The sequence below is a fragment of the Squalius cephalus genome (genome assembly GCF_949319135.1).
Source record: "Squalius cephalus genome assembly, chromosome: 24".
In the NCBI taxonomy this organism is placed as follows: domain Eukaryota; kingdom Metazoa; phylum Chordata; class Actinopteri; order Cypriniformes; family Leuciscidae; genus Squalius; species Squalius cephalus.
The window spans coordinates 15,178,947-15,204,781 of NC_137145.1; the positions used below are offsets into that span (position 1 = coordinate 15,178,947).

Genomic DNA, 25,835 nt, shown 5'->3' on the forward strand with positions numbered 1-25,835 from the left:
GAGGTGGGCATACTCCTCCATGGTCTCTGAATAGACTCAGGTCATGCTGGCTTGGAGGAGGCCTGCTGACTAATGATTTATCCCAGCATCCTCCTCCAGTAAACAAAACCCTATTAAAACACTGCCCACACTCTAATAGTCAGCAGCTTAAGGGCCCTCATCAGTGTGCGAATGCAGAAAATAGAAAGTGCAGAGCAGAGCAAGTACTAATAAAGTAAAACAAAAAAAACTTAAATCTTTCTTTCCTTTTGTTCAGATATTCCTCTGGGAGCAGAATTTGGAGCAGTTTCATATGGACATGTTCCGGTATCGCTGTTACCTGTCCAGCCTGCAGGGCGGCGAGCTTCCAAATCCAAAACGCCTACTTGCTGTTGCTTCCCGCCCCACCAAACTGTCCATGGGTCGTCTTGGCATTTTTTCAGTATCATCCTTTCATGCCCTGGTATGAAATACACACATATATACAAACCTCCATGCTCAAAACACCAAAACACACTCAGTATCAGTGCATAATTCTCTCTTTCTCTCTGTTTCGCACACATCTTTTCTCATTCACACGTTTAGTTAACATCCTCTTCATTTTAATCCACTCCACAAGAGCCCAGTGAGCTCTGAGCTTCCTGCCAGCCTGTTCTTGGCCTAAATCCTAACAGAAACTGCATAACAAAACATGCTGTCATCATCATGTTTTTGTCATTCCTGTGGTTCAGCAGAGAACGTACAGAATGGCGTAACATGCAGCTGTATGACCGCCTCACCTCAGGCGTCACAGTGTGGTGTAGAAAAGCAACTCCCATTTTATTGCATAACTCATTGAGTTCCTTGTAAATTAAACCAAAACTGACAGGAAATCATTGACTTTTTTAATAATGAAAAAGGGAGAAGTTTTTGTTATTGTATTTTCCCCTTAAAAGCATGTTTTTTTAAAGCATCATTCTGATCACTGCCTTAAACCTCAAATGTCTTTATACAATTTACTTTCTTGTGTCTTCTCTCTTATAAAGCAAGCCACAGGGTTTTGTCTTTAGACACTGTACTGCAGATGACACCTAAACTACCAAGGTTTTATGCTTATGGGAAATCCTCCATACAGACTGATTACTGAGGAAATCCTTTATGGCTTCTGTGGCACTAACGTTTATTATCCCAGAAATGTCAGTGTGGTTTCGTTTCAGGGTGTGTGAACAGGACATCTCCACACCATGGCAGTTTATGTGTGTACTGCTTCTGAAATGAGTCATGGTGTCAGATTTTTTCCCATCACTGATCTTTATTTGAAGCCTAAAGGCAAAGGGATGTTTTTTTTCCCCTCTCTTTCCTGATATTTTCTCACAATGTCACTGAGGCTGTTTGAAATCAATGAAGGCTTAAACATCTAGGCAGAGTAAAGGCCTGTTCACAACAAGAATGATAATTATAAAAATAACTATATTAGCATCCACACCAACAGACATTAACATTCTGTTTATTACAAGCATGAAACTGCAGTTGTGCTGTCTGCCGCTCGAGCTCTGTAAAGTTGGGTGGATTCTGACTGGCTGTCAATGTTTTTAAAAATTTATGAAAGTGATTACACCAATATTGTCCTTTGTGTCGTTATCATTATAAGTGTGGTGGACGTTGCTATTCTAGTAGAATTACCGGTAGACTGATTATAAAAACTTTTGTGTGTTGTTTAAATGTTTGATACTAATTGTAGATCTCACTAATCATGGGATTGGTGAAACATTTAAAGGACTAGTCCACAAAAAAAACAAAAAAACTTATTTATACATTTTGAACAATGTTTATGCTGCATTTTCCCATAGATTCCCATTATTTTTTGGGTGATCTTCCCCTTTAAATATTTAATCCATAGTGGCAAATGGTATTTTTTTTAAAACTACCATCACATGTGCTTGATACTCTCTTAGATGTTTATTGCCTTTCTGTATGTGTGTTTGTGTTGCACAGGTGGCAGCGAGGACGGACGGAGGAATTAGGAAACGTACCCAAGCCCTGTCTCGTTCCTCCAGTAAACGGAAGAGCCGTTTCTCCTCTCTATGGGGTCTGGACACTACCTCAAAAAAGAAAACCAAAGGCAGACCCAGCATTAACCAGGTTCACATCTGCTAAACATCTGCTACAGTCTGTTTATGGCACATTTTACATGTTACAATTTGCGATTGTAAGTTTGTATGTGGTATAAGTACATTCAAATACCTTAAAATCATCTCTCACATTTATGGTGGGACCCAACTGAAGGTTCATGATCTCTCCCTTGAAACATGCTATTTCGCAGATAATACTCCAAATTCGTCTCAACTAGTTGTTTTGTCTCAACCTAAGGTGTTCGTAGACGGGGAAGAGCCGGTTAAGAGGAATCTCGAGCACATGTTTGAGGACACTGGAAAGGAGACACTGGTGAGGACGACGCTAATAGTTCTCAGCATGCTTTACATAATTAAAACTCTCAAAGAGAATACTGTCAAAGGCAGAACGCATAAGAACCGAGATGTTAATGCTGTGTGGATCTCCCATTGGGAACTGGAAAGAGCTAGAAAGAGAGTTAAGTCACCCAAGCTGGGCTGCAGGCCCTCGGAGAGAAGCGGCGGGAGGCCCAGGCTCCTCTCCCACCCGGCACGTCCATTAACAGCCAGGAGAGGAGGCAGATGGCGGGTGTTTTGGGGGGGGAGTGCGTGTGTGTGAGTTGAATGAGTGACAGAATGTTGGAGTGTTTAATGTATTGTCTGCATGTGTCTGCCAGTTTGTGAGTGTGTTTAAGTCCCTCTGACCCATTTCCCGCTCTCCTTCACCATGTGTGGGCTTGCTGTCTCTCCATGATGTGGGACCACCATCGCAGCTACTCTGTGGGCAGATTGTTGAGGGGAAGGGGAGGGTGCTAGGCTGTCACCCGATAGTGTGGGATAAGCTATCTGAGCCAGGCAGCATGCCGTCACTGACAGCAGGCCAGACCCGCTGACAGACCCAAGAGCCCCCGAAAGACCCACAATGCACTTCCCAGCCGGTACACGTCAGCCCATCGATCACCCGCCAGACGTCTAACAGCGCCGTTGTCAGACAGAGGCGCTGAGTATTGCACTGGGCTTGCCTTGCACATTGCTGTGCTTGGATGCCAAGTTAATTAGTATCAGATTAGATATCATCACATTGTCTGCTGCATCGATCCAGACAGCCCTGCTTAAATGTGATAAGCCCGATTTGTGCAAATATAACCTGGAAACTGACACCTCAGTAAATCTGCATTCAGAGGTTTTGTGACATTGTCTTGTGGTAATCACCGTTCTAATGCATTTTAATATTCATCAACATGAAATTGACGCTGTTTACTTTCTTAATGCACGTTTGTGGTGTTGTGCACAAATTATCAGTAAAAATAAAAGAAAAAAATCTTCATCATTGCCGATTTTTCCTTTTGAGTGACATCATTTAAGATGTGTTGGCTATTGGTTAATGTTAACCAATCAATCCAAGCAATTCCCGATGGATGAAATCAAGTTACATCCTTCATTTTAGGATTGGGCAATAACGGCAGTCATATCGGTATCGGTCCTATAAGTAAAACAGGCCATGAAATAGTAAAAAAAAATATATAATTCCAGTGTGGTTGAAATCAAGTTCTGTCCTACTTTTTTCAGGATTGCACAATATTTCTACAGTCATATCGGTATCAGTAAAGCAAAATAGGCCATAAAATATAGTATATTGAAATATAAAATATATATAGATATGATATCTACTGTCAGCTTGGTTATTATTTAAAAAAAAAATTAATTGATGGTATTGGTAGTTTGCATAGCAGTATGTCCCTAAATTTCTTTGCTCTGAAATACATCACATTATATACGTTAAATGGGTTGTGCAAACCATTTAAAGTTGACATTAAGCACATTCAAAAATTGTTTATTTCTTTTTTCAATTGTTTTAGCAGAAGGACAAAGAGGGTTCGGTGAAAAGCCTCCCCCAACACAAGACGGACAGTGAAGTTTGGGTGCCCGACTACCTCACGCCGTCCTGGGTCTCTTTACCTGACGATCGACCTGTGTTGGCCATCATACAACCGGGGGAGACGGCCATGGAGGCCCTGGAGACACTGTGCAAGGTAAATGTCATGTGTACTCGCAAACAGAACTTTTCAAATCAAATAGATTACCTTGAATCCTGTCAAACTGAAGTTCCCAGAGGCAGGTAACTGGATGCTGCATCCTTACCTATTTTAACCATGCTTTCTTCTAACATAATTCCTCTCATAGTTTCATGTTGAACAGCAAGTTTCAATGTTGCATCAGCCTATATTATTGTGACAAGATTAGCATATATAACCACACCCACTTGAACATTGCCTCAGAAATATTATATATGATTATTGAAAAAGTAGTTCACACATAATTGATTTTGTTGTCCTGCTTGTCATCTTTTGTCATGAGGTGTTAGCAGACATTAGCTACAGATATGTCAGCTGTGCCATTTGGTTCTTTCACAAACAAGATCACAGTTTCACCATACATCTTGCAGCCCATCTGTAACAATGAAGAGGAAATTTAATACCTAAAACACACTTCAATATCATCAAAGCAGAGTAATATTATGATTCATCCATGGCTAACATCTCATGTAACACATTTCCTGAAAACACCAAACTTGCCCACCCCTCCTTTGATGCTGGAGTTGTCGAGAAAGTGCTAGAACTTTCCATTTCCCAAGGCAAACTGCTAAAGTGTCAGTGAGTTATTTCTTCTTGCGGTTATCTTCCTGTTATCATTCTGCTATAGTAGCTCTCTGCCTCTTTCCTTGTCTGTTCTCAGCCTCTGTCACCACAGAGTGTTCTAGAATGCTCTTATCCACACTTCTCGTAATGTCTTTAAGCATTTATGTAGATAACTCACCACGTCTTATTCAAACTTGAATGCCAGTGAAGCAATCACACTACAGTTACTCTGTCCAGTATTTAAATTTATTGGTCATCTACATGCATCTCTTTAGATAGTCTGAAGCAGAGTAGCATGAAACATAAAGAAATATAAATAAATTATCCTGAGATTAAGTGGCCGCACTAAATCCCAGAAATGGTTTTCTGTCAAGCCCTGAAATAAAATATTAACCAATTCACACTGGAGAACATAAAGTTTACATCCTCCGTCATGGACAATTTTTTAAAGCATTTTAAGATGGTCGTAAGTAACAGCACAGATTAAATGCTGACTTTTATTGCTGAATGTAAATAGTTTCTCGATATTTATTTAGACTTCCTCATTTGTTAATCTTTCTATTTGTACAGCTCTCTGGAATATCTTATTCTAATTGGTCAGTTGCAGCATTCTGTTCTCAAATATATGTCATGTCATCCCACAGTCTCCACTTTCTTCTTCTTTCTTAATATATATTTCAATAAAACAATATTTCATGACCTTTTTCACTTTAGTAAGTGGGATAATGTACAGTCTTGTACAGTTTATGTGTTTATTATATATTTATATTTAGTGTTAATATAATATAATATAGTATATTATAATTTACTATATATAATAATTCCTGGTTCTCCTCAAACTTAAGACTTTGACTATGATAGCATGTTAAGAACTGATAAACAGCAGCAAGTTCATGTCCTGCCTGGTCCATTGGGACAAAGAAAACATTTTTTGATGAGGTCATTGACTTCAGTACTTTTATATGAAAGGCACAGGGGTCTGAACGAAGCTCATAACCTCATATGTCTCTTGAGGGCTTGAGCCATGTTATCCATCCCCCATCTTTCCTGCTGAGTGATCATACAGACCACAGTGAACTGCCATTTAAGGGATCATTAATGCGCAATCCTTGCAGCCAGTGATCTATAAACACAATGCATTATTTGCCAACTACTTAGTCTAACAAGGTTAATTTTTAAACTATTTTTATTTTTAGTGTATAAAGACACAAATACTAATAAGAAAGTGATTACAACCATTCAAACTTGTTTTTTCACTTCACAGGCTCACAGACTGGATCTTTCCAAGCACTATATACGGTTGAAGTTCCTTGTCGAGAGTCAATTGCAATTGTATGTCCCCAAGCCTGAGGAGGACCTCTGTGACCTGGTGAGTCCAACGAAGAGAGCCTGTCAGCGGCCACAGCGTTTCCTGGACAGCTAAGAGCGCTTGGCGGTCACAGACTCAGCGTGGGGGGAATTTATTAGACTGTGACGGGATCTGCAATATGCCGCAGATAGTATAAAGTTTTAAAGTTCTGACTGCGATGTAGGTTAAAGCGAGTCTAAACTCTCCGACAGCCTTGAGGCTGCTGCATATGTTATGAATTATGTAGAAGATGCATGTACTGCATAATGCACTCAGAATAGTTCTTCTATCCCTGTGTGTGTGTGTGTGTGTGTGTGTGTGTGTGAAGTCTGGGGAAAACCACCTCTGCAACGACTGCAACCTCAAAAGCTAATTTACTTTTCTCTTTTTTTCATGGTTGCTCTTCTAAGATGACAGATAATCTTTGTGTTTTCCATGTCTCCTCTCATCTTTTCACTTTCTCTCTGTAGAGACTTGACTCTCTCTTACTTCTATTCTCCCTGAAATGATCAAAGCCTCAGTTTTGTCTCAGGCTCTCTTGAGAATGGGCTGATTTTTATTTTGCGTATATACGCCATGGATTTCAGCAGACTAAGACATTTTCCATGATGTATATGAGCTCTTTCTGCTGTGATATTGTAAATGAACTGTACATCCTTAAAGTGCAATATGACTCTTTCTCTCTCTCTTCCTTTGTTCAGCTGTTCAAAGAAATTGAAATTTGTGCCAAGACAAACAAAGTCATCCAGTTTGACAGAGATGAGTCATGTGCCATAGGCTACGGTAACAATGCTGTTTAGTTTATTTCTGTTTTTATTCCTGTTGTTTGTTCCTTTTTCAGTTATTTATCTCTCGTTCTATCTTCTCCAGGTTTCTCAGTGGCAGTAGTAGAGGAGGATGGAGGCCAGCAGCTTCATATCACTGACGTGAAAGCCGGAGGTCTGGCATTCGCCAAAGGTGTGTGACGGAACTCAACAGATAGCCTAGATGTTCTTCATTATAGCCAAGCCATATACAGTCAGTGTTGGGGAAGATACTTTGAAACTGGACCCACAACAGTCATTCTGCGATAGAATGAAAAGCATAGTGTGATTGCTAAAAATAAGAATTCACTTCAAAGAGATTAGAATCTAGTTTGGCAATGCATTTCTCTTTTGTTTATGGGATGCTTAATCATGAAAACAGTTCCTAGATTATCATACTGCCTCTTTTTGGCAGCTGTTTCAGGTCCAAATCAAAACCTTATGCCGTCCTCCCCACTGTAAATGCCTCACTTGCAGTAGTCTGTAAAACTGCTGAGAAATTAGCAGGGGAATATGGAGGAGTCTGAATTGAGATGACTGACCCAAATCTCCACTGGACTGGAGGAAAATCATTTAAAAAGCTTTCACATGAGCACAGGATTACTAAGTTAAATTAAAACCATTACACACTGCCAGTGATATCTGTGCCAAGCGAGTGCGCTCATTAAGAGCAACCTTCAGAACGGGTTCGGATACTCTCTGTTCCAGGAAGTCCAGTTATTGAGCGTCAGAGTATTTTAATTAGAGGCGCTTTCTAAGATAAGCATCGCTATTATTATTGCTCATACTAAGGGTCAGGGATTTGTGCTAAACCCCCAAGAATTAAACCTGTGTGACTGAATGCACAGTACACAACGCGCATGAACTTTCCCTGTTGCAAAAACCCATTTAAAACAGCTTAATGCTGGTCTTAGCTTGTTTAAGATAGTCGTCCATCCTGACCCATTAGGTTTTCAGCTGGTTTCGCTGAAAATTGCCCAAAACCTAAGCTTAGACTAGCAAGCTAGGTATAAGGCTGGTTTAAAAAAAAAAAAAAAAAAAACGTCTGCAGGGTTTTGTTTCAGCATCGTTAGTAATTCTACCCAGAAGGCCTTGCAAAAGTGGTAGTGTACAAGAGAATGCTTGTCTGGATGAATAGTAAGGCAGATGGATGCAAATCCAAGTGGACAGTATCTAGTGTGGAAAGCAATTCCCTCTTTTTGGGAAGAATATGCCCCAAGAAAGAATTGGCTCATCAGGACCATGTGCTGTCCAAACTGAATGGAGTGTGTGTGTGAAATACGCACAGACAAACTTGCTGGAGGTAATACTCAAATTCAGGACAGTTTGGACGCACAGCACTGGGGGCGCTTGTTGATGACATCACCCCAACATTCATCATCACTCCATTGCCTGGGGCAGAGCCGAGCCATCCAGTGAAAAACCTTTATTACAGCTGACATTTTGCTTCATGTAAAACTGGGTCACACTTCAGGCAGTGTGTGCATGCATGCATGTGTGTAAATCCATACAGCATTCATAAAAGCTCAGAAACAGAGGGGGAAATTCAGCTCCAGCAAGAGTTGGGAGGCTGGACATGGACGTCAATAATCAATTAAAGTGGCAATCCTACCTAAAGAGCGTTAACTGAGCTATTTGAGGCTAATTGAGCAGCTGATGTATTGGTAATTGATAATTAAGGAAGGGGGAGGAGCAGACACGTTTTCCCCCTTTGTTCTCATCCTGTTTTGTACAACATACACAGCAAATCTACTTGAATAATAAGGATGTAATCATTCTCTAACATGGTTATATGAATAATTAACTTTTTGCATTAATAATTAACCTCTGACAGCATATAGTTTTGCACCTGTGTAAGGACTTTTTAAATGTTTTAAGAGGAATTCTTGAATATTTTTGTCTGCTTCTGTGTTTGAGGGGTTACAAAGTTGATTTAATTTTTGTAAAACATTGTGTGTGCTCAGGTCTGCGAGCAGGTGATGAGATTCTGAAATTGAACAGTAAGCCGGCGAGCGCTTTGGAGCTGGCAGACATGCAGGCTGCGTTTTCTCTGCCCTGTCTCACCCTGACTGTCAGCACGCTGCCCGCTACCGATCCACACCAGCTGTGCCTGCTGCCTCCCCGCCGATCGGACGGGGCGCAGGACCTCTGCACTGACATCTTTTCCCAGAGTCAGGGTAAACCTATTCACCACGGTCTTATTTTTTTCATATATTTCCATATTTTCTTGCCATCATCAATTTCATTTGGTACCGATAGTAGATGAGGCATTACTCCACCTGAAATCAAGTCATTCTGAAATCATAAAAACCAGCACTAGTATTTGACTGTACATCAACATACAGTACTACTTGAGATATGCATTTGATGCACATGCCGCATTTATTTAATTAAAATACAGTTAAACAGTACTACTGTGAAATATTGTTTAAAATTTAAAATAACTTTTGTATTTTAATACATTTTAAAATGTAATTTATTCATGTGATGGCAAAGCTGAATTTTCAGTATTTCAGTCTTCAGTATTATTTTAGTATCATTGATATACAGTTTTTGTTAATATTTTGAATTAGGTTTTATTTTCTCATTTCCTATTTTAATATATATATATATATATATATATATATATATATATATATATAAGTTTTTTAGCTTTAGTTGTTTTACTTAAACTTAACTAAACAAAAATGAGATGTTGCTTTGGCAACTAGCTGGAATAAAATAAGTTTCAGTTCATTTCAAGTAATGAAAATGTTTTTATGGTTTTAGTTAACAATAATAACCCTGCTTTAGTGTCACATGATCCTCCAGAAATCATTCTATTTGGTGCTCAAGAAAGGTTTCTTCTTGTCAATGTTGGAAACAGTTGTGCTGATTAATAGTTTTGTGGAAACCTTGATATGTTTTTTGGGATACTTTGATGAATAGTAAGTTTAGAAAAACAGTATTTATTTGAAATCTTTTGTAAGTGTCTTTACTGTCACGTTTAATGTTTCCTTGCTGGATTTTTAAAAGTGAATAAAAGTGTTAATTCTTTAAAAAAAAACTTAACCTGTGGCATGGTACAGTCTTGTTCAAGGGTTCTCAACTCTGGCCCTCGAGATCCACTTTCCTGCGGTTTAGCTCTAGTTCTAATCAAACACACCTGTACGAGCTAATCAAGGTCTTCAGGATTGCTGGAAAGCTACAGGCAGATGAGTCTGATCAGGGTTGAAAAGTGAGAGGGCCAGAGTTGTCCATCCCAGGTCTTGTGCTCACCCAGTCCCTGTCTGTGTTCATTGCTCCCCCTAGAGGACATCCTAGATGAAGGTCTTGGCTTGGTTCTGCACAGCCCTGATGACACGGTGGAGGACAGGGTAAACCTAATGGCTGAGAGCCCCGCCGACAGCCTGGAGGATGAAGTAGACTCAGCACACAAGGTTAGAGACCACCTGCCATGAAGATTCAGCAAAAAATCTCTACTCAAACCTACAACTGTCTGTCTGGCTGTGTTGTACTAGATTGAGCTTTTGGTTTTGATTCAGAGAACATGTCACCCCAGTTTTTTTGTGTCTGGGTCATTATGTATTTACGTTCTGTGGCCTCTGCTGTTATTTGGGGTGGGTAAATACAGACTCTATTTTCTGATATGATGGGTGTCATCTGGGGTCAGAGGCTGACTGAAATCAGATGGCTGGTTAAGAGCTTTGTGTCATGTGATCTAAGTGACCTTTGATTTCAGAGACTGCAGCAGATGGGAAGACAGGTTGTCTTGCCTTGCGGATCTTCACACGTACACACACTCATACTCTCACACTGAGTGTTAGTGATGACATAGTCCACTTGATTGAGGTCAAGATCAGAGATGACTGTGTAACCACTTACACATGGATACAACTTGTCAACACATACTTGTACTCAAAGATTCAAAAGTCTGTGACCACTATATATATATATATATATATATATATATATATATATATATATATATATATATATATATATATATATATATATATATATATATATAAACAAACACACACACACGTACACACGTGTATATATAAATGTGTGTGTGTGTGTATATATATGTATCTTGCAGTTTCTGTTCACCACTATAGAAGTTTACACAATTATGACGATTTCTGCATCTGAGAACCTCGGAAATGTGAAAAGGGTCCATTGATTAATTTTGTAGTTTTATATTATTACATAATCACAAATACTTTTATCTGCAGAACAATTTGAGTGAACTTAAAAATGAACATGATTTGGTTTGTCCATCTTTTTATTTAATAATATTAGCACTCGAGCTGCATGAACTCAAGTTTGTGTAAAACCTGATGATCATGTGATCTAAAAATGACCCAAAGAGCATCTTGTTCTTCAATGGATGAATAACTCACCGTTTGTACGAAGAGTCACATGATCAAAGTCACAAATTTGCTTAATTAGTGATCTAGAAATAGTCCAGAATCTTAAATATTTCGAAATCGTTGTATATCACCTTTCTTTTGCTTTTATTTCCAGGGTTAAATTTAATTTTGAGTCCCAGATTTTCCATGTGTTCTCAGAGGTTTGGACTCCACTGTATACAAAAACACACACTCTGCAACTTCCACCTCACACTGCACTGTTTTTCTCAGTGTAAATGTTATGAAGTCTGTCTCAGGATTGATTCGTCTCTCTCATGACGGTGCAAACTTTCTTTTCCCTTCTGTGTTCGCTCTGTAGGTCAGTGTGATTGTTTTTCTCTGTTAACTAACCTGATGTCTGGCCTCTTTTTCTTTAATTTTCTTTCTTTTTTTTTCTCTCTCTCTCTCCTGCTCTCTTTGTCCTTGTCTGTCACACCGACACTGCCAGCCGGCCACAGTCTCTTTGGCCTGTTCTCCAGCACACCATCTGTTGCAGGAACACATTTAGCCCTAATAATTCACCCACAGCAACACCACATTCTGTCAGAGCGTGTGTTTGTCTTGTCCCGTTCCCCTCTGTCCCCCACCCAAGTGTCATGTTGTTAAATGAGTTAGTAGGATATGAGTTTTGTGCTGGTAACTGACAATTTTGACAGTTACGAATCAAGCTACTCTTAATTCACTTCTTTAAACCGATACCGTGCAACTAGTATAGTCAGATTCCTGAACAAAATTCCACGCCCCTTACGTAATGAGGACATGCCGATGTCATTTTAATTAAAATTCCAAATAAAACCTACTAAACAATTTATTAAATTAAAAATGCAGAAAGTTTTCTATGATGAGTAGGTTTAGCGGCAAGAAAATGTAATTTACGCCTATGGAATATCCTGATAATGATAGAGGTGTGTGTGTGTTCCTTAAACCAACAAAAAGGATCAAAGGAAAACAGAATTAGATCTCTATTCAGACATTAATTTGACCAATTTTACACATTTTCTCTTGTCTATTCAATTTTTGAGTTCTTAAAAGCACAACTGAAAGCTTTCTCTTACACTGTACTGTCTATTGTTCTGTATTTGTGTGTGGTTTTGACAGAAAGACAGGCAGAGAGAAGCTGATTCAGCTGGGCGTAATTTATGAGCTTCATTTTCTCTCATTCTCTCTCTTCCCATATTAATCACACGGCCGGTTATCGTTATTATCTCACGTCACTTATGTTTTCTTTTCTCGCTTTGAGACGAGGAGTGAAAGAGAGGGGGACATCTCCTTTAATTAGCTCTGCATTCTAATTGCTTGATTATGCACATCGATTCGAATCGCTTAACGCTGATAAATTATGGAGAAACCTGCCGCAGGAAACAGACAACCTAGAAGACAAAGGACAGGAGGACTTCATTATTTTTCCAAGCTCGATAATGACTGCATGTATCTCACAGAGGGTGGTTCAACATCCTGCTAAACCCAAAAAAGTTCTTCCCCCTGCCAGTCTCTAGACTTATCTACAGTGCAAGTTCAGCCAGCCGAGCAGTTCTGCCCTCGAGTTATCACTCTGGAGAGAAATACGAATGCATGTTCATGGATTTGGGCTGTTAACTGTCTAAATATTGACTTTTCACATCAGCGTGGCTTAGCTGTGTGTGTTTGTGTGTGAGAAGGAGAGGAGGTTTGTACTGCAGGATTCTTTTAATTGTGATTGGTTTGAGGATGCACATGATGTGGAGCTTTATGCTTGTTACAACCTGCATCCCATGAAATCTCCTGTGAAATGTATGGATTTGCATGTTTTGCCAGTCATTAATGCTCTGAGGTGCGGCAAAGCCTTTAAGCTTGTGTGTAAGGTGAGTTGTGAGAGAAAGAGAGAGAAATTGGATAAGCGGAGGTGTTTCTTGACTTGGGCATGCAAACCAATGCTGTTCTGCCATTAAAGCAGAGCTGTACTTTCATATTTGAGCCCTTGCTTTTACATTTAAAGGTTACAATTAAAATGCAGTGATGTTTAGATAACCATGGATATAATTCCACACACAGTTTTGAAAAGTGAAAGCTCCTTCAAGACATTGAACATTTAATTTGTGGAGCTGAGAAGTCTATTTCAGAGCCTGATAAGGGCATTTCTCTGCTTTCCAGAGAAGGAAACATTCCTCTTCCTGACTTCTATGAGTCTATGCATTGATAAGATGAGTTAACAAGCCAATAAAGGCTCCTGACAAGTGTGTGTGACTGTGGGTCTGCTAACTTTCCCTGAAAGATAGACATTAGCTCTTCTAATAAAGCATGCAGGTTGGAACTTGTGATGAAGCGCTGGCTGAATGGGTTGAGATTTGATTATTTAACAGTACCCATGTTTTACAATTTGGGTTTAGTTGTTTTTGTTGTAACATTTTTCGAGGCAATTTCCTATATATAGATGAACTAGGGAAACATTAGACCTCGTTTGAGCTCCAGTTATGATTTAGAATTGTTTTATTGAAATTTATATATATATGATATAATTCAACGGCCCGAAGTCAATTATTCTGCTAGTACTATGGTTACCATACCTCAAAACATTGTTCAGATAAAGTATTTCAAGACGTTTTTCAGGTTTTTGTTCTTAAAACACTCGTGTGTAGGACTAATTTCATCCGCATCTAACCCCAAGCCTCTGTTGTCAATTCCAAAACGTCATTTTAGAGCTAGTAACAGAGACTTAAGCCATTGAAAGCAGACTTATGCAGTAATTAATGTAGTTGTGAGAGAGAGGGATTAAGCGTATATGTGAATTATCTGAGTGCGTCTCTCAGCAGTGTTCGGCAGCAGCGTCTCTACTAATAGCAAAACTGTAAGTTTATCTGCTCTAAGATCAGGGCCATTATTACCTTACTTGTAAGAAATGAATGTAGCTTTTAAGTTGTTGAACTATTTTACTCATAAAATCGTCAAAGCAGCACTGACAACAGTGTGTGTCCGTACTGTATGGATGTGCGTTTGAGTAGGAAAGAGAGTGGGAGAAAGACATAATAAAATGTAATTTAGTGGCAAAAAACTATATTTGTATACTATATTTATTTGTTTGGTCAGTGTCGTTGTGGGTTTCGGTTCTTTTGCTGTTGTAGGCTGTAAGGAGCTTTAAAATATTTAAAATCATTTGGCGAGGTGATATGGAACTGTAATGCGGTCTAGAACTGCCTGGAACTACTTTAGCTGTGCATTTCCCTGAAAATAATTGCACACCAGAACATTCGTTACCCAATCAGATTCAAGCGTTCAACAGCCCTGTAGAGTGTATATATATTTAAATTTATAGTGTGTATGTCTATTTAAAATGTTATATACACCCAGTAGAGAATGACAGGAAACGTTTTAGGAAAAAGGGGAGGATTTTAGAGTAGAACATGTTTCAAGCCAGTTTGAACCTGTATCACTTGCATGAACACCTGAGATCAACATATCAAGAACCTGTTCACTAACTGCTGCGCCACAGTTCTGGCAAACCCATCTCTGCCTATGGTGGTTCTTTTCTATGCTTTCACCATAAAGACAAACATTGTGCCACACCTGTCCTCTTTGTTCTCGGCATGTTGATATTTTCACCTGAGAAAGCTGTGCTTTTCCCAGCTGTGTTATGATGTGATGCTTGTTGTGTCCCAGTGTTCCCCTCCCCTTCTGTCATCTTCATCCTGTTGCCGACAAGATTATTATTATTTTCTCTCTCTCTCTCCCGTTCTCTCCCTCTCTCTGTGTGTTTACTGTACCACCACAGCTGTCAGATCCCCATTCCATCCATCCGGCTAGAAACCAGCTCAGACAAGCAGAGACATAGGGAGAAATTCTAGGAAAGGAGGGAGGAGGCTGTGTTGGAAAGGGAAGCTATCGTGGCTTGTAGAGTTGGTAGTGGAGAAGACGTTCGCTGTATCTGTTTCTGGTCGGAAAAGCTCCGTTCTCGCTCTCATGGTCTGGTAGTGACATGTTTTGCACACAAAGATAAGCTGGAGGTGGAAGCGCTTCCTGTGTGTTTATTACGGGTCGTCCTGCTGTGACTTCTGTGAACTTTGAGGGGCAGAATGTCTGTGCTGTGGAGATACAGGAGCTCCAAACGTTCCTCAGAGTCCATCTATGACATGCTGCAATTGGTGAGCCTGAGTGTGTTTGCTTTTGTGTGTGTGATACTTACTCAGCATTACATAACAGTTCATGGGCTCCATTTTCTAACACACTGTGTATTATGTTAGATTTAGTGGCTTAGTATGTTACATGTAGATGTATAATGTTGCATAGGACATTTTGAGCATTTCAACTGGGATGTTCTGGGCTAAATACAACTTAAGTTCTATAATACAGCCAATTACCTTAAAAAAATAATAGATTTGTAGCAGAACTAAAAACTGTCACAGTGTTTTGATAGTATAACTGTAGCATGTACATGTTTTAGCATGGGGCGCAGGCGCGGGTGTGATTTTTACCAAGCAAAGTTATATCTAATCTTTCAAATCATGTCATGACTAGCTGAAAAGGAATTTCTAATTGCTCTGACTTGGTTTTTGTTTGAAAAGACATGAGGTAGCTACCCATAAAGCACTGTTTACAATACATGGAGCAGATTCTAACCTTAGGAATTGTATCTGTAGAGCATAAACAAATTCATCCACCTAGAAAGCTAGTCCCTCTTTAAAAGTGATTTTTAATTTTAATTTGTATCATTTTACAGCTCATATAGCATGCTTTTGTACCAAAAAAAAAAATCTATGAGTGCTTTAGGAGAAATATATAAATTTCAGCAGATTTAACTTGCACTTAATATGTCGGTGCCCTTGTTTTGTCTCAAGATACACCCCATTAATGTTTTTTTTTGTTTGTTTGTTTTTTTAAAGCATGTTCATAAAAGCTACTTATCTTAAATAGGCTTAATTTTGGCTTAATCTAAACCCTACCTGTGAAACCAGGCCTAACATTTTTCCTTTAAACTTGCTGGAACGGCCCATAGATTTCCATTGGAAGTGCATTAAGGTGCAGCCACATTTACTGTTGTTTGGCAAATTTCTATGAGCAAAATCCAGTCATTTCAATAGTAATCCACGCTACCAAGAATTTTGCAATAGGGTTAAAAAAAAAAAAGTGTTCCTTGTGCAGATTTCCCAACGGGTTTGCAGCATTGATCAACAGAAATCTGCTTGGTTTAAAATAGAATTGTATGCGAGCAGTGCTTCATGCATTACTACACTAATGACAATGGATCTTTTTGTGCTCGTAGAATTTCACCGAAATTTCACTGGTATGATCGGACCTTTACATCGGTAGCATGTAACCAGAAAATCTTCCACCTAGAAAAGTAGATACTGAGAAAGAATGATTTAGATCATTTTACAGCTCGCATAGCTGTTTTTTTTTGTTTTTTTTTTACTAAATTCCTGCTTTGGAAAAACTAGATTCACATTTCTCCTTTTACACCTGAATGCTTGCTCTAAAGACTTTAAGTGTAGGTGCACTACTGTACATGGTTTTTGATTGTTGTTTTCACAGAACAAGGAGAGTCCATTTTCTCTGTTAATCGACAGCATACCACAGATCTTGTAAATAAAGCTTAAGTTTGACTTAACCCGGAAAAACGATAGAGCTCCTTACTCATATCTCCCTACATCGCTCCACCTCTCTGCTGGCTGTCCAGGCTGGTTAAGGCATGCTGGGGTGTGCAGGCTTTTTGTCAGTCCGTCACTGTGTGTTTATCAGAGAGGAATTCATTCTGCTGGAAGCCCCATCTGTCCTCCGTTCCTCCTGTCTTTGTGAATCTGTTCCACCTCTTCCTGAACATCACCCTGAGCCTGAGCTCTTGCAGTAGTGCTGGCTTTAAACTTCATCCTGTGACATACGAGATGTGACACTGGTTGAAGATCTTTTGGAACGAAATCTGTCTTTTTGGACAGGTTTGTGTCGTTTAGCTGGACATTAATAGTTTTCAGGTATTTGGAAGCTTGATGATGTGTATTAATATCTATTGTGTAATGTTTCTCTGTGGTAGATCTGTAGTACAAGGGGAAGAAGGAGTGCTTTGAATTGTGGGAAGTTGAAATAATCTTGGCTAAGGGCAGTGTGTAGCCTACTCTTTGTTGACATGTTCTTTGATGGAAAATCCATCCACTGCCAGATTTCCCAAAGAGACGAACTGTTCAGTGCTAAATTACAACAGAGTCCTTTTAGAGATATAGAAGTGTCTGTGCAGTAAATAACTTTAAGAGGGTCTAATTACACTTTACCCAAGCATTCAGAAGGCATGATGCGCCTTGTCTTTGGAGTAAAGCCAGAAATTCGCTGAACGTGTCTGTTTGGAACTGGAAATGCTTCTTTCGGACTCTTAAATGCTCTGAATACCTGTGTGAGTGTGTTCCTGTTGCTGGTGAACATTTTAGAGCCTTTTTTTTTTTTTTTTTTTTTTTTGCATGATCAAGACTTTCAATTCAAAGAATTTGTTACTTGTCATTGTAGCTTTTCTTGCATTGTGTGGTTATATATGTTTTGTGCTAAATATTCTAATTATAATATTTGAGTAATTGTATTTGTATATAATATTTTGTTTATTTCTTTCTAGTTTTTCACTTTACCTAATTTAAATAGACAAGTTGAGGATGATGAAAGGAAATGTGAACAGGATTTATCAATAGATATGCCGTTTTTCCACTCCTGCATGACTTTTACTGACATTTTAGTTGTTTCTGGTGTTTAAATTCAATTCGTTTCCCTCCACAGAGTACGGAGCAGGTGACTTCTTTCTGCCGCAACCTTCATGATATGAATTCCACTGAGGGTCCCGTTTTCTGTTCCTCGTCTTCCTCCACATCTTCCACCTCTTCATCATGTGTGCCCAGCCCCATCTCAACCATGCCTGTTCTCTTCACCCCCCGCCAGCTCTCCGATGCTTATAAACTCCGTAAAGTCATCAGTGAGCTGGTGGACACTGAGAGGACCTATGTTAAGGTCAGTATCTTCTGCTGTGTATTCAAAGCGTGGTGTGTTTCTATTTTAAAATAGAAACGGTTCTGAATATCCACACAGAATAAACATGGAAATCACTCCTGATTGGTAAAAGCTGCACTGAACCAAATCATGAAAAAGTCTGTCTCTCTACAGGACCTAAACATTTTGATAGAGCGCTACCTGAACCCCCTGCAGAAGCAGAGCTTCCTTTCTCAGGATGAGGTGAGATATTTCAGTAGTGTTTTTTTATTTTTATTATTCATATTTTTAAAAAATGATTTATTTTCATCATTGTTATCTTCTGAAAATGTTATTGGTATTGGCTTTAAGATTCTCTTATTCTCTTTACATTCCTAGCTGGATGTGCTTTTTGGAAACTTGGCGGAGATGGTGGAATTCCAAGTGGAGTTTCTGAAAACTCTGGAAGATGGAACCAGATTAGTTCCAGATTTAGACAAACTGGATAGAGTGGATCAGTTCAAGGTGCAGTTACATTAGTCAGATTAGATGCTAGTCTGTGTAGATGCTAAATATGACGACAAGCTCACTATCTACTAATTGCACATTCTGTGATGAAACTTTCTTTGTTTTCTAATTCATTCTCTTCTAACTTCCAGAAAGTTCTGTTTTCTCTTGGCGGATCCTTCCTGTACTATGCGGACCGTTTTAAAATCTACAGTGCATTTTGTGCCAGCCACACAAAGGTCCCCAAGGTCCTTACCAAAGGTAACACCACTGCACTCTCAAAGACTGGTTTACTAGCATTAGCACATTTAGCACTGATTTAAAGGGCAAGAAAGATCCTTGTGTTATCTTGTCATTTCAGTGTCATGTTCAATGACTGGATAGTTTAAGTGCTTGCACGCTTTCTAAGTTTGCCACTTTTCTTAGTTCTTTTTCCGAACCCCTACCCCCTGCCAAAGGCCAGTTTTCAGAATGTATTCAAAGCTAGAGGGTGTTTTTTACTCTCTCACACGGAAATTAAGTTTTTCCTGAAGAATGACACCTTTTAAGGGTCTACTGTAAAAAATGGTCAATTCCCTAAGGCACCAAAGCTTTTTCACTGATGTATGTGAATGTAGATGGGTCCTGTGGGAAAAGTGGCTCAAGTTTTAAAGACGATGAGAGACTGACTAATATTTGTATGGTTAAATGTGTTTGAGTATAAAATGTGAGGCTAACATTCTGGCATTTGAGAAAGCTAAGAATTACTTGAACACCATGGGCTGAGTATATTGACATAAGACCCCTGTCCAAATTAAAGTCTAGTTTGAGGATACCACTGATATGAAATTCTTGTGCCATCCTATTATTTCTCCAATCTTTTGTTGCAGCTAAAACAGACCCGGAGTTCAAGGCGTTCCTGGCTGAGAGGAACCCCAGGCAGCAGCATTCCTCCACACTGGAGTCCTACCTGATCAAACCCATTCAGAGAGTCCTAAAATACCCACTACTCCTGAGGGAGCTTCACTCTCTCACCGACCCAGACAGCGAGGAACACTATCACCTGGATGGTAAATATGAAGAATCAGATACTTACTAACTAATGTTAGGCCACGAATGGATCTATAGAGTAATATGATGCAGCTCCTATTCTGAGCAAGATGAGCAGGTTTTAAAAAAAAAAAAAAAAATCACACAAAACAGGATTTTGCTAGCTCTTTTGAAATGTGCTTGCTCTTCCCAGTATCAATGTATAGTGAGTGTAAACTATACTAGCTTCTGTGTGTAAAATATTAGCCAATCAAGAGGGCTGCACGATTTAATTGAAATAATAAAACCATAACTAGTCTTGCATTTGGGAAAGCAACATGCACTGACCATCTTCCCAAACTTGTAATAAGCACTTATAAACAAAATGTTGTCAACAAAAAGGAAGCTTTGAGGGATTCCTATAAATATTAGTATTGTAATTTTACAGTTAATTTTAACATACATTCTTCATAATTACTAGTTTTTATTTATTACAGTGAAATATTCACTATTTTAATATTTCTTATTTTTATGCTACTGGTAGTACTACTACTACTGCTGCTACTACTACTACTACTACTACTACTACTACTACTACTACTTTATTATTATTATTATTATTATTATTATTATTATTATTATTATTAATAGTCGTTCTGACATATCAATTTAGCATTCTCATACCTTTTTTAAATCACATTTTAAATTGCAATTTTTATCAGAAAAATCACAAGATTTATTCCCCCAAAATCTTGCAGCCCTGCAAATCAGAATAGAGGTAATATGCATATATTCTTAAAGCTACAGTAACAAGAAAGCCAGTGTAATTGAAAATGGTCCTGAATCTTTACCAACGGTAAAGCAAAATGTTAAATGTGGCTAAAGATTCAGATGAATCCAGTCCCAACTGGGGTTTGTACCTTGTAACTCTCTCAACAATTGACTTTATTTGCAGTTTACTGAGTCTCTTTTCTTTTCGTAGTTGCTATGAAAGCCATGAACAAAGTGGCCAGTCACATAAATGAGATGCAGAAGATTCACGAGGAGTATGGAGCAGTGTTTGACCAACTCATCAGTGAGCAGAGCTCTGAGAAGAAAGAGGTATAATTCCACTAGAGTCTCCCTTAGGAAGCATCAACAATTAGTTTAATGCCACCGCCAAAAGTGAGTAGCTTTGGCTTTACAGCTGTTTACTTGCATCCCAGGTTGCTGATCTGTCAATGGGTGACCTCTTGCTGCACAACACTGTGGTCTGGATCAACCCACCCTCTTCTCTCATGAAGGGGAAGAGAGACACAGAGCTGGCTGCGTTCAGTGAGTGCTCATGAAGCGTTTTTTCCCGAAATAGAATATTGTTCTCTTATTCATTAGTCTGTTCCCTACAGTAATGGTTTCCTACATCAGTAAAGGCCAGCTTTGTGCACAATGGCATTAGAGGAACCACCTTGTCATGTGGCTCTTAAGGCATTAAAGTTGCATTTATATGTATTCAAACATTTTTTCCTCTGGCTGAGACATTTTAGAAGAAGAAACCCTTCAGATACTTCAAAAATGGGTCAGTTTGCCATTGAAGTTAGCAGTTTCACCGGGTCACATTTTTACTTTGACTATTCTGAAAAGAGCCCCAAGCTTCTCTATTGTGAATGTTTGTACGGTTTTGTGTGTCTTGTATTAATGTTTTATTTCATTTTTTTTTTTCTCCTTCAGTTTTCAAAACGGCAGTTGTTTTTGTGTATAAAGACTGCTCCAAGCACAAGAAAAAAATTGTAAGTGCTTTTTCCCTTTCTTCATTATTCATTAATGGATATGTGACATAGGCTTGCAGAGCTAAGTTTAAGTGCTTGCAGACTAGCGCTTTTAAGAGGTGTAGTTTTTGTTTTATTGAAGGGCACATTGTTGAGTGTGAAACAGGGATGCCCTTATCTTGTACTTGATTAATTTCTGCTGTCTCTTCGGCTTATTTCACATGGCTAACAAATCTCTGTGACCATGGACTCGGAGACCTTTCACTTGGTTGTGATATTATAAAACTATAATGTGGTTTGGAGAAAATATCACTTCCCTAACTTCTTGTTTTCAGTGTGTCAGGTGGTTGACGGCATAATGATGTATTTTAAGCGTGCTCACATTTTTTGGTGTTATTTTGTCTCAGGGTGGATCTCACAGAGCGTCAGTCCTTGATGAGCGAGACCCGTTTCGTTTTCGACACATGATCTCTACAGACGCTCTCCAAGTTCGCAACCTCCCAAGTAAGTTTTGGTCTACTAGTCTTATTCTTTTCCCACAGACCTATTGAGAATTGTGTGATTTATTAGCTCCAAGCTGTAGATTCACTTGTACAGTGCTTTTTACATCCCATGAACCCTGATGAGCTTAGTAAAGTCTGCTTTTGGCTCAGTGGAACTTTTATGGGCTCAGGCCAGAATGTTGCTATTCCCTATTGATGGTGGATGGTCAAAGGTCATCCTACAGGAACTCGGGGTCTGCACTCTTGTTCATTGTCCCAGGGTCCGTGTCTTCCATGAGGTTCATTAACCCTGTCCTGATCTCATGGGTTTTTAAATGTTTTTCATTGTACTACCACTGAAGAGGTTTTTATGGGCTTTCCCACAGTCCTTTTGCAGTTACAGTTAACCTGATGTTTCCTTCATCTCAGATTCAGAGGGATCTGCATTGTGTGAGGTTGTTCACATGAGGTCAGAATCTGAAGGTAGACCCGAGAGGACCTTCCACATCTGCTGCAGGTGAGATGAAGTCCAGAATGCCATGCACACCTAAGCCCTGAAAACTGACAGTCTTCAAAGCAAAGAAAAACTAAACACACAAGGAACTTAGTTCACCCAAAAATGAAAATTCTGTTATCAATTACTCATGTTGTTCCAAACCCTTTGAAACCCAAATGAAGATATTTTTATTGAAATCTTAAGAGATTTCTGTTCCTGTTCCTCTATTGAAAGTCCTCGCACGCAGTACTTTAATGCCTAGTTCATATAGAGATCGAAATTGAAAAAAAGAAATTGAGCGGTTTAAGTCTTAAGATTGCTTGATGAACATTTTAATTTAGGCTTTTATTCACATAGGCAATGACATGCAAGGCAAATATGGTACATAGAAGCTCAAACATGCTTGTGTAACAAGAATAAACTTCGTTCGTTCTTTTTGAAGCAAAGTTTTGGGTTAGTGGATTTTCAAAGGAGAAACATTCATTAAAATATCTTAATTTGTGTTTCAAAGATGAACTGAAGTCTTACAGGTTTGGAATGACATAAGGGCGAGTAAATGATGAGATTTTTTTTTTTTTTTTGGTGAACTATCCCCTTAATAATAATCTTATGGCTTTAGTCCTTCAACTAAAAGGTATTTCTAAGAGAGATAATGTGTAATCTTTGTGTAAAATAACTATAATGGCCCCAAAAAGCATCTGGACACTCTTAAAAATGTTGAATATCATTGCATTGATGAGACAAAAAATATCCAACCAAGTGGCATCTGATAACAAATGTTGCTGGAGATTTTGAGACGTTTCATTTAAAAAAAGTCTCACATGAGTTTCTGTCTTCGGCTGAACACAAAAGATGATATTTAGAAGAATGTTGGTAACCAAACAGTTGATGGACCGCATTGACTTCCATAGTATGGAATATTTTTTTCCATACTATGGAAGTCAGTGGGGTCCATCAACTGTTCGGGTGAACTATTAATTATACTTTATTTTCATACTTTTGGGGCCACTGTAAATTGTGTAAAACTGTATATTTCCATTCCTCAGTAAAATATCTGAATTTGTTGTTGTTGTTTGTTTAGCTCTCCAGAGAGTAAAAAAGACTTCCTAAAGACAGTTCATTCCATCCTGAGGGAAAAACAGCGACGTCAGTTAATGAAGACCGAGAGTTTACCTCCAAATCAGCAGTATATTCCATTTGGAGGGAAACGGCTTTGTGCACTAAAGGGTTCACGACCCGCCATAAACCGAGCGGGTAGGTTTGGGATGTCTGACGCAAACTGAACATTGATTACTTTTCTTTGCAACACTTTCCTTCTCTCTGCTCTTCTTCCTATATCCCTGCTAACTCTCCCACAATATCGCTCTGTCTATCTCTCACTAACATGATTAAAGCTGCAGTTTTTGTCCCAGGCTTTAGGGTGAGCTGATTATTACATAACAAATTTAAATCCTAGTGTCCACCAGATGATATTGCCGTTTTCTTTCCTAATTTGAAAAATATGGTCTACTGAATAAAAAAACTAGCTGGCATTCACTCTCTTTACTGTTTATCTGCAGTTTCAGACCCATCTCGAACCCTCGGCCGCCGGAAGCTGATCCGTAATCGTTTCACCATAGACACAGGTGTGGTTTTTGACGACGGCTCGTCCCAGGACCTGTCACCCATCACCCCGACAGAGTCCCCGCTGTCGTCTTCACTCCATAAACCCCAGCAGCCCATCCAGGACACAGACCGCTGGGTGGAGGACCAGTTTGACCTGCAGCACTACGAAAACCAGAATGACGTGAAGGAGACGGACATCCTCAGCGACGACGACGAGTACTGCCAGTCCGTCCGGGGCCCTTCCTCCGATCCGAGCCTGGAGGAATCCTTCGAGGCCCTTTCGGTGGAAGGAGATGAAATCAAGGATCCTAACGGACTCTCGGAGGACAAATCTCCAAAATCCCAAGCCCCCCCAAAGTTGACCCTCCTGAGAAAGCAGTGCGCAGTGGAGGGCGTAGCTTCCGAAAGGGACTGTGAGGTTATTTGGGTTCGCAGGGACGATTTTAAAAACAGCTGCAACAGCGACATCTTCTGAGCGGAGAGAGAATATGCCAACTGTGAACTTGTGCAAGAATAAGGCAGATACCCGCCGAGTCCAAGCCTTTCACAGACACGATGCACTGACAATCCTACTGAAAGCCAGAACTGAAAAACCTGCACCACAAAAACTTCTTGAGATGCTTCAAACCACTCCACCCTTAACGCAAGCTTCCTGCCATTTGAATCCAGACATCACAAGTAACATTCAAAGATGCCAACTGTATTTATAGAGGCTTCATACTGACAGACAACAGGCAGCTACATGTTCTTTCAGTTGATCTTGTATTTTTGTTGTTGTTTTGTATTAAACACAAGATCGCGGTCGATCTGTTCAGTTGTACTCCATATCCTCTTTTTATTATTTTTTTATTCAGGGATTTGTGATTTAACGCTTCGTATAACCTCGCTAGTTCTTTGTATGGCTATACGCAGGTGATTTTGTAGAGCGTGGCAATATACCCTGGAAGTGTCACAACAGTTTCGACTAGTTGAATGCCATTCCTGTTACAAACCCAACAGTTCCTCGCTTGCTGTCTTTGTTCCCTTTTATTTATAGGTCACCAGCAACCCAGTATTAAAGATCACTGTTCACCGAACATGCAGAGAAATGTTCTTCTACTTGAATATTGAAGTAAGAACTGCAATAATATAATTTGTTTTTCGGTTATGAAATCCATCTACCCATAGTCCTCTCTCTATGGGCTTTGGTGTGCTTGTAAATTCAACAGCCAGACATTTAGATGGCATTATAATTCGAAGCACCCTTACAAAACTGTTAAATGTAGCAGATTTGTCCTGTTCATACTTGGTGAGAATGAGATTTTAAAGAGTTTGAGTCTTTTATGGTATTTTGTACAATGATACAGATGAACACGTTCAACCCTGCATGTGTATTTTAAACACATGAGATGCCCTTCCATGTGAAATGCAGTCACTGCACCTTCAGCCATGGATCCCTTTTTAATGAAATTGACTATTTAAGACAAAAGTGTAAAAACTCCTTGCTTTTACCCTCTGCCTTTTTGAGACTGTGTATGTTCATACTGTGGAAATAATTATCCTAAAATAAATTTTCCTAATTTATATTTGCAGTTTTATCCAAATAACTTTGTATGTGGTCAGTTCTTTTGTCAACACGGCACCCATTTGCGTGTTTTAAATAAAGTTTGGTGTGGTTTTTAAACACAGTGGCTTGTCTTGTTAAATATAAGAAAACGCTTGAGATGTTTAGCAGATTATAAGGCTTCAGGTTTCGGTGTTGTACTGAAATCGTACTACCCTGTGAAAATTTGACTCCCCTGCTTCTGATTGGTTAATTAAGTGGAGGCTGCTACCTGATTGGTCCCTATC

General features: G+C 39.2%; 1 protein-coding gene across 2 annotated transcripts in view; it reads left to right on the forward strand.

Annotated features, from left to right (window-relative positions):
* Positions 1-24,933, forward strand: part of tiam1a (TIAM Rac1 associated GEF 1a) — a 48,881-nt gene extending 23,948 nt beyond the window's left edge. Inside the window, exons 7-27 of one of the 2 annotated variants that reach the window (XM_079862352.1) lie at positions 257-442; positions 1,954-2,100; positions 2,329-2,403; positions 3,929-4,102; positions 5,973-6,077; positions 6,758-6,839; positions 6,927-7,013; positions 8,824-9,036; positions 10,151-10,278; positions 17,977-18,204; positions 18,358-18,426; positions 18,562-18,687; positions 18,822-18,930; positions 19,539-19,718; positions 20,660-20,778; positions 20,883-20,991; positions 21,385-21,443; positions 21,830-21,926; positions 22,334-22,421; positions 23,482-23,654; positions 23,960-24,933. In XM_079862352.1, the coding sequence (XP_079718478.1) occupies positions 257-442; positions 1,954-2,100; positions 2,329-2,403; positions 3,929-4,102; positions 5,973-6,077; positions 6,758-6,839; positions 6,927-7,013; positions 8,824-9,036; positions 10,151-10,278; positions 17,977-18,204; positions 18,358-18,426; positions 18,562-18,687; positions 18,822-18,930; positions 19,539-19,718; positions 20,660-20,778; positions 20,883-20,991; positions 21,385-21,443; positions 21,830-21,926; positions 22,334-22,421; positions 23,482-23,654; positions 23,960-24,480 (3,075 nt within the window). In that variant the 3' untranslated portion in view covers positions 24,481-24,933. The remainder of the gene's footprint in view (positions 1-256; positions 443-1,953; positions 2,101-2,328; positions 2,404-3,928; positions 4,103-5,972; positions 6,078-6,757; positions 6,840-6,926; positions 7,014-8,823; positions 9,037-10,150; positions 10,279-17,976; positions 18,205-18,357; positions 18,427-18,561; positions 18,688-18,821; positions 18,931-19,538; positions 19,719-20,659; positions 20,779-20,882; positions 20,992-21,384; positions 21,444-21,829; positions 21,927-22,333; positions 22,422-23,481; positions 23,655-23,959) is intronic. The other variant, XM_079862353.1, reaches the window with a different exon arrangement.
* The last annotated feature ends 902 nt before the right edge of the window (positions 24,934-25,835 follow it).